The following is an 8,114-nucleotide window of genomic DNA, read 5'->3' on the forward strand; positions in this document are numbered from 1 at the left end:
TTATTTACTTGGCTTTGGCAGCCATTTCCTTCTTGTATTCTTGGATAAGAGCTTCTTGGATGTGTGTTTGAACAGGTTGATGATCCTTGTATTCCATAGAGAACTCACCCTTACCTTGAGTGGCAGATCTCAGTTCAGTAGAGTAACCGAACATGTCATTCAAAGGAACATCAGCAGTAACAGCAAAATAGTCTTCTTGAATTTCAGTATCAACAACAGTACCCTTACGCTTGTTCAAACCACCAATAACAGAACCTTGGAATTCAATAGGGGCAGTAATAGCAACATTCATGATGGGTTCTAAAATGACAGGTCTAGCTTTAGCAAAGGCTTCACTAAAGGCATTCTTGGTAGCAATACGGAAAGCCAACTCACTGGAATCAACAGCGTGGGCAGCACCGTCTTCCAAAACCATACGAACACCATTGACAGGATGACCAATTAAAGGACCCTTTTCGAGGGCATCATTGAAACCCTTTTCACAAGCAGGAATGAAGTTGGTAGGGATGTTACCACCAATAACGCGGTTTTCAAATTCAATATCCTTGCCAGTTTCTTCATCGCGAGTCATGGGTTCCAATTGACCAACAACGCGACCGAATTGACCAGCACCACCAGATTGCTTCTTGTGAGTGTAGTTAAATTTGGAAGGTTGTGTGATTGTTTCACGGAAGGCAACGCGAGGTTTACCAGTAAGACATTCGACATTGTATTCACGCTTCATACGCTCAACATAGATTTGCAAGTGAAGTTCACCCATACCAGAGATAATTGTTTCCTTGGATTCAGAATCAACATGGACACGGAAAGTAGGATCTTCCTTTTGAAAACGGTTCAAAGCCTTAGAGAAATTAGGGCTTTCCTTACCCTTGGGAGTCAAAGAGAGAGAGATAACAGGTTCAGGAACAAACATAGATGTCATTGTGTATTGAAGACTACCATCAGTAAAAGTATCGCCACTAGCACAGTCAACACCAAACATGGCACCGATTTCACCAGCACCTAATTCATCAACATCTTCCATATCAGCAGCATGCATACGAACAAGACGAGGGACTTTGATTTTCTTGCCAGTCTTGACATTGGTGATAAAAGAACCCTTCTTCAAAGAACCTTGATAGATACGCATGTAAGTCAATTGACCATAACGACCTTCTTCCAACTTGAAAGCAAGACCAACAAAAGGACTGTTGGAATAAGGCTTCAAATCGACCTTTTCTTCATCCTTGTTGATATCCAAGGCAGTGTTTGTCACTTCAGTAGGGTTAGGCAAGTAATCAACAATAGCATTCAAAAGAGGTTGGACAGCTGTGTTCTTAAAGGCAGAACCCATCAGGACAGGAGTAAACTTCAAACTAATGGTAGAACGGCGAATAGCATCAATAAATTGCTCAGTAGTAGGAATTTCTTCTAACAAATAGATATCAGCAATTTCATCATCCACGTTAGCCAATTGTTCAATCAATTCTTGACGTTTTTCAGTAGCAAGAGGCATGAGTTCTTCAGGAATATCCTTTTCAACCAAATTTTCACCACTTTCACCTTCATTGTAAAAAGCCTTCCATCTAATCAAATCAACAACACCTCTAAACTGATCTTCAGCACCAATAGGGATCTGAACAGCAGCAGCAGTCAACTTGAGTTTTTGTCGGAGTTGATCAATAATACGGAATGGATTAGCACCAGCACGATCCATCTTATTGATAAAAGAAATACGGGGAACATTATAACGACGCATCTGACGATCTACAGTGATCGTTTGAGATTGCACACCAGAAACAGAACATAAAATCATAACAGCACCATCCAACACACGCAAAGCACGTTCAACTTCTATAGTGAAATCAACGTGGCCTAATTGCATCAAGTTAAGATTTGAAGGCATGCCGAATCCCTTTAAGACTTACCAGGAGTATCAATAATATTAATATTGTGGTCACCCCAACTAGCATAAGTTGCGGCAGATTGAATAGTAATACCCTTTTCTCTTTCCAAATCCATAGAATCCATCTTTGCTCCTACACCATCACGGCCACGGACATCATGGATCTCCTTGATACGACCAGTGTAGTAAAGAATACGTTCAGTACAAGTAGTTTTACCGGAATCGATGTGAGCTGAAATACCAATGTTACGAAGTTTATCAAGACGTTGCTGTATAGTTTATTAGCCTTTTATTTTGTTTTAAGCAACTTACAAGGTCCTTTGCTTCGGCCTCGGTGGATTGGAAGCGGCGGGACATAGCAATAGGAAACAGAGAGAAAGCGTTTTGCGGTGTAGCCTCTACAAAAGAAGCTGTAGCAGCTTTGAAGGTTGCCCTTACTGGAAGTCCTCCAAGTAAGGATCGCACAAACGACATATTTTTGTGGAATAAAACAAAAAAAAAGAAAATGGGGGCTTGTCAAAATTTAAGCAAACAGGGGCATCCAAAAAAAAAAAAAAAAAAAAAAAAAAAAAAGTGACCGTCAGATTCCATTTTCGGAAGAATTTATTAAATTTGTTGAAGTTTCTCTAATTTGATCTTGGCTTCTTGATCAGAATTGGGAAGGTAGTAAAGATGAGGAAGAGCTTTGGTCTTTCTGAACAATTCGTCCAATGAAAGATCACGAGGCTTTTCTTTTCTCTCAATCTGAATTTCCCTTGTGGATTGTGTAACAGTGGGTTCAGCAGCTATAGAATAGAGTAAGACTATCTACTATATATATATGTGTGTGTGTGTTGTTTCTTACCTTGGGCTAATTGTCTTGCAACTTGACCAATGCCAATAGAGCGAGATTTCTTTCCACTTTCTGTAGTTGTTGATGAAATAACATCTTCGCCTGCTTTAATTTTTGTGATGCATGATTCCCAATCTACTTTGACCCTTTTTTCAGCCGCACTTTGTTCATGTTCAATTAACTTTTCCGCTTGGACGTATGTCAAATAGTCCACAGTTAATTTTTTGCCTGTGTCTGCAGGGAAGACAATGCCATTGATGTTGTCATTAGCTGCTTTTGCTTCTTCTTCATTCTCATACTGCAAACTACGATTAATTTCAAACGTATAGCATGAATTAACACTTACAATAACATAACAATGTGTCTTGATCATATCCATCCAGAATCGCTTTATTGTACCATATTTTGAGAACAATTCTTGTACATGGCGAATAATAAGTGGTCGAATAAACCCCTTTGCATACACTGCAGTAGCATTTGATGCTTCGACTCTATCGACTTTGATTCGCTTCTCTATTGAGATGCTTAGGTAAGCATACAAATGATGTATACATTGATATCTTACCTTCATCATTAGCATTTTCTTCGGCATCGGATGCACGCTTTCGTTTATTGCTATTAGAATCTGTTTCCATGTCAATTTCATTGGGTATCGCTTGATCTCCGGAGATTGGCTCTTTTGTTTCTTGTTCTTCTTTTTGTTTGGTTTGTTCTTCACTGTCTGGCTTTGCTTGCTCAGTGATCATGGGACCTGTTTCTTCAGCATTACTTGATTCTGGTTCCTCGGTAACCTCTGGCTTAGGTTCTTCAACTGGTTGCGTAGTGACACTCTTTTCTGGTGTTTTAGCTGTCTTTTCTTCTACTGGTGCTTCGGTTATTTTTTCTATTGTTTTATCTCCTGTTTCGTCTGTTGGTTTTTGGGTGGTTTCTTCTATAGGTTTATCGGCGACTTGGTTCTTTTCGGCTTCCAAGGCTTCTGTTAAACGACTAATGAGCTCGTCTTTCTTGCCTTTTGTAGGCAAGTTACGCTTAGAAAGCTCTTCACGCAACTCAACGACTTTTAAAGAAGAGAGGGGTTTGTCAGACATTTTTATAGAAAGAAGAAAGAACGAAAGAAATTTAGACGCGTTTTTATTCTTTTAGAGCTGTGTCGTCACGGCACTTGATCCAGAGCCGGACTGATATAGATTACAGTCGGACAATACTTTTTTTAGGGTGGAGATATATTTTTCTTGTTAGCATAAAAAAGGTTGCGGGATCGACAAGAACAATTGGGATCATTGATGACAGGTTTAATGTCTAGATTAGCAGCTGATAATTCTTGTTGAATGCCGTGCATACTGCGAATATGAGATGTGAGCAATTTCGCTTTGAAAAAGACTTGTCGCAAGTACAACAGTAATTATTTTGGTTGCTAATATCTGGCCGTAGGTCTGGAAATGACATTTCTAACCATCTATTGCTCCTTGGATACTGATGCACTTGAATGAGATGGCTAGAATATGATCTCTTATTTGCATAAGTGAACTCTCAAGAACGACAATAATGATTTGGATCTTTAGGATCAGGCTGTATTTTTGGATTGCGGTGATGTAGTTTAGGCCGTACTCTGTGCACTGAACGAAGGTGCGCCAAGAAACTGGGTTTTATAAAGTCTTTTTTACAAAGAAAACAGTTCTTATTACCGGTTTTTTTTAGAACGCAATTCTACAGAATATGAGCACATTCTCTTATCATTTCAAGGCAGTGCAGTACCTTCAAGGCTAGCAAGTGATTATGCAACAGGCTTTACGTCTGTCCCTTGCTTTACGCTGGATAGAAAATGATCAGCCTTTTCATGGTCTTCTTGAATATCTCTGTTTGTATTGCACGCGTCTTGTGTTTGTTCTTTTTTCGCTGATTGTGATTGAAGCTTCATGGCCTTTTTTTTTTTTATCTATTACACAAAAGAAATAATGCGTTTGAGATGCCACTTGTATTAAAGAAACTTGAGTTTTAACGCAAGTTTATTTGCCTAAACCGATGTAATCTCCCAATGAGGCACTTGAAATTGCATGAAAAGTAAAAATACCAATAGCTGTCAAACTTACTGTAATTTGACATCCAGCAAGTCTTCCACTACATAATAAATTACACTATAACCAAACTATTGACATAAAAGAATCTCTTGCATCAGTAAACTTATTCTTTTTAGTAGATCAAGCTCAGTAAATGAAATTATTTAATTAGTTCATGGCATTTTATTCTGATAAAGACTCGATCAATTGCATACTTAATTTTTATCTATTTCAATGTCTCCACCTTCATTAAAGTCATTTTATTATCTAGATAACGCACACATTAAGATTGAAGAGCTTATGTTAACTGTGCATATCAAGTACGCAATTAATTTGAACTTACTGATACAATTTATAACTAAAGCGACCTCTTCATTCTAAAATTGAGCTAGACCATTTCTTTATTTTGATAACCGTTGCCTTCCTAAAGACATAGGCTTTCTGTAAGTATTGGCTTACTCTGGCTAGAAAGACTTGAGGCGTCTTTGTTGTTGTTGTTGTTTTTTATCTAGACTGATTTTAGTAGCGGAAAGTAGTCTATGGTAAATGATAGAAGCAGTTTTGCATTGCTTGCCTCGTAAAAGAAGGAGGAGCAAAGAATGACATTCCGATGGATAAAATCTAAAGTGGTACCTCAAGAGAAGACGACTCTTTAAAATGCTCTTCTTTTCTGTCGTTGTTATTAACTAAATCATTGTTATGCTGCATTGACTTGACAAGTAAGCATACAAGATCCAATAATTTTTGTCCCTGAATTATAAATATAAGCTAAATGAGAGATTATGGGATGAATAAAGCACTCCTTTATCTCAACTATGAGAAAAATATATTGCTACATTGCAGTCGCTTTTGTTGCTTGTATCCTTCTTCTTGCATTTTTTTTTCTTTTTTTTTTTTCTCTCTCTTATCTTTTGGCGCCATTGTTTTATTACTACCAAAATTCATATTTGTTATTTGATTTTTGCATTACTTTCTCATTGTCCTTGAGACACTTTTTCTTTTTTTTTTTTTTTTTCTTGACATGATCAATTCTGACGCATGATACTTTTACTTATTAGAATAGCCCTAAAACTCGGTTAGTTTTACCTTATTGCGAATTGAATTGAGTTTTCCTAAAGTGTTCATTATGACTCCCATCTTTTTATATCTGAACTAGCAATTATTATCTTAACAAACAAGTATATAAATCGTTTAAATTGTTGTTCGAAAAAGATTAGATTTCGACTCTCATCTTATTCTAATCATCTGGACTGCTTATTGGGCCGCAGTTATTGACCTAAATACTTATTTTTTGTTGATTTGGTTTCCTGGATACTGACATAGGAAGATCTTTTACTTACAGGTTCAATGCCTTAACAACGTGGCGTACATTACATGCAATCGTACTTTTTTTTTCTTTTTTTTTTTTATTCTATTGTATAATCCCTTTTATACGATATAGAAATAATAATTAAAAAAAAACAATTAAAATAACTATGGTCGAAGAAAAAAAGGAAAAAACTCTCCGGCGGGGAATTGAACCCCGGTCTCCCGCGTGACAGGCGGGGATACTCACCACTATACTACCGAAGAGGAGACATTTTTGTCGTACCCAAACTTAAGTTTAAGCCCAATGTAAAGAAAGCGGCCAGAAGACACCAGCAGGTGCTCGAAGGTTCTGGAAATTATTAGTCAGATGTTTATCTGATTATCATTACCATATCTGGCATTCCCCTTATATGGCTACGACTTCAAATACTAGAAGCTTCCACTTGAGTCACAACTCAGACATTATAGATAGTATAAATATAAGTTGCACTCAATGAAATAAACATCATCTTTCAGCACAAATATTAAGTATTAGTTACACTCTATAGTAAGTTAAGCCCTACGACTTATTATACGTATCTCTGGTTATACTTTACAAGTTTTATTGGCTTTGCTACTTATTGGATCTATCTACAAAGACGACAACTGGTAGCATCAGGACACTAAAGCAAGTTATAAAGTTAAATAGTTAAAGCAAGTCTCTCAAGGTTATTTTCTGGTTATTTTCAAGGTTTCAAAGGTTTAAAAAGTATCTCATTGGTTAAATTTTTCTGGTCTTTTCTGGTATTATGAGCGAAGATATTTCTATGACATCTGGTAATTCGTTTGGTTACGCTCGTAAGGTTCGTGAACCTGAGGTTTATAATGGTGAAAGAGACACTATCGCTGTGAATTCTTGGATTTACTCTTTGGAGTTGTATTTCTCCTTAGTGAAAATCGAACACCCACAAGAAAAGTTGTTGTATGCAGTCTCTTTATTGAGAAAGGATGCTCAATTGTGGTATTCACAGTTAAATACTTTCAATAAAGAGCATGTTCCTCAAGATTGGGACGAACTCAAGGTGGCTCTACGTACCGAATTTGTTCCCATTGATGCCATTGCGAAGGCTCGGGATAATATGGCTAGTCTGGTGCAAACTACAACAGTAAATCAGTATATCAATGACTTCCGTCGTCTGTTGTTGCAAATTCCTGATATGTCTGAGGGCGTTGCTCAAGACAAGTTTATTAGAGGTCTAATTAAGCCTCTACGTTATGCGGTCCGCTCTCAATTTCCCAAAACACTGGCAGACGCTCAACGTATCGCCTTGGCAATTGAAAGTGCAGAAGAGGGTGAGGTAGCTCAACCTATCAAGATGAGAACACCTCAACCTCAGTATGAAGCTATGGATTTGGACGCTATTCGTGACTTGGTAAATGCTCTCAACGGTGGTTCTGGTAGACGAATGGCTCAGTCTAATAACGGTCGCCGTAACTTTAACAGTGGTAATTTCGCCAGAAATACCGATGTTCAATGTTACAACTGTAAAGGCTGGGGCCACATGCAAGGCGAATGTCCTAGTCCCAGGTCTAGTCGTGGTGGTGGTAATCGACGTTCTGGCGACTCTTTTAACAACCGTTTAAAAGAGTAAGCGTGTTTGACGGGGAGGGAGATCAAGCACGCTCTAAAACAAGATCCCTCAACAGTATTAAACAAGATAATACTGTTCCAACTAATAGTGATGATGTCGAGGATTTACTAGGACTAGATAGTGATCATGAAACAGATGACTTGAAAGCAGACAATACATATCTGTTCAATCTAAAAAAGTCTAATAAAGCATCAACTGATTTGCCCCTGTACTCGTTTGATATCTTTACTAACGATGGTTCACGTAATTGCTACAAGACTATACAAGTACTTTTGGATACGGGTGCAAGCTCAAACTATATCAGTCCTACCCTGGTAAATCCTGCAACTATGAAAGTGACATCACTACAAACCAAGCACGAGGTGGAAACTGCTAACGGTCAAGTCTCAGTGATTAAAGAT

General features: G+C 37.8%; 2 protein-coding genes and 1 non-coding gene across 3 annotated transcripts; all 3 read right to left on the bottom strand.

The window, feature by feature from the left end:
• Positions 1 to 4: 4 nt before the first annotated feature.
• Positions 5 to 2,392, bottom strand: B0P05DRAFT_516286 (translation elongation factor G; the record flags this gene model as incomplete). The annotated part of the gene is made up of 3 exons (XM_051575699.1): positions 2,198 to 2,392; positions 1,908 to 2,154; positions 5 to 1,854 (listed from the first exon to the last, which is right to left on the bottom strand). The coding sequence occupies exons 1-3, from the start codon at positions 2,357 to 2,359 to the stop codon at positions 5 to 7; spliced, it is 2,259 nt and encodes a 752-aa protein (XP_051431454.1). The 5' UTR covers positions 2,360 to 2,392.
• Positions 2,393 to 2,458: 66 nt separating this feature from the next.
• Positions 2,459 to 3,809, bottom strand: B0P05DRAFT_556695 (uncharacterized protein). Its single transcript, XM_051579946.1, has 4 exons — positions 3,283 to 3,809; positions 3,064 to 3,230; positions 2,730 to 3,015; positions 2,459 to 2,670 (listed from the first exon to the last, which is right to left on the bottom strand). Exons 1-4 carry the CDS (start codon positions 3,803 to 3,805, stop codon positions 2,492 to 2,494), a joined length of 1,155 nt encoding a protein of 384 aa, XP_051431455.1. The 5' UTR covers positions 3,806 to 3,809; the 3' UTR covers positions 2,459 to 2,491.
• Positions 3,810 to 6,274: 2,465 nt separating this feature from the next.
• Positions 6,275 to 6,346, bottom strand: B0P05DRAFT_t88. Its single transcript has one exon. It is a non-coding gene; the product is annotated as a tRNA-Asp (tRNA).
• Between the last annotated feature and the right edge of the window lie 1,768 nt (positions 6,347 to 8,114).

The sequence above is a fragment of the Gilbertella persicaria genome, assembly GCF_025201335.1.
Source record: "Gilbertella persicaria strain CBS 190.32 chromosome Unknown B0P05scaffold_45, whole genome shotgun sequence".
NCBI classification, from domain to species: Eukaryota; Fungi; Mucoromycota; class Mucoromycetes; order Mucorales; family Choanephoraceae; genus Gilbertella; species Gilbertella persicaria.

What these genes read in the sequence shown, in the direction of transcription:
- B0P05DRAFT_556695 (XM_051579946.1), bottom strand. Translation starts at nt 3,805, where the DNA reads ATGTCTGACAAACCCCTCTCTTCTTTAAAAGTCGTTGAGTTGCGTGAA. An exon ending in AGAAAATGCTAATGATGAAG is followed by an intron (nt 3,231 to 3,282) that starts GTAAGATATCAA and finishes GCATCTCAATAG; the next exon opens with AGAAGCGAATCAAAGTCGAT. An exon ending in TGCAAGACAATTAGCCCAAG is followed by an intron (nt 2,671 to 2,729) that starts GTAAGAAACAAC and finishes TCTATTCTATAG; the next exon opens with CTGCTGAACCCACTGTTACA.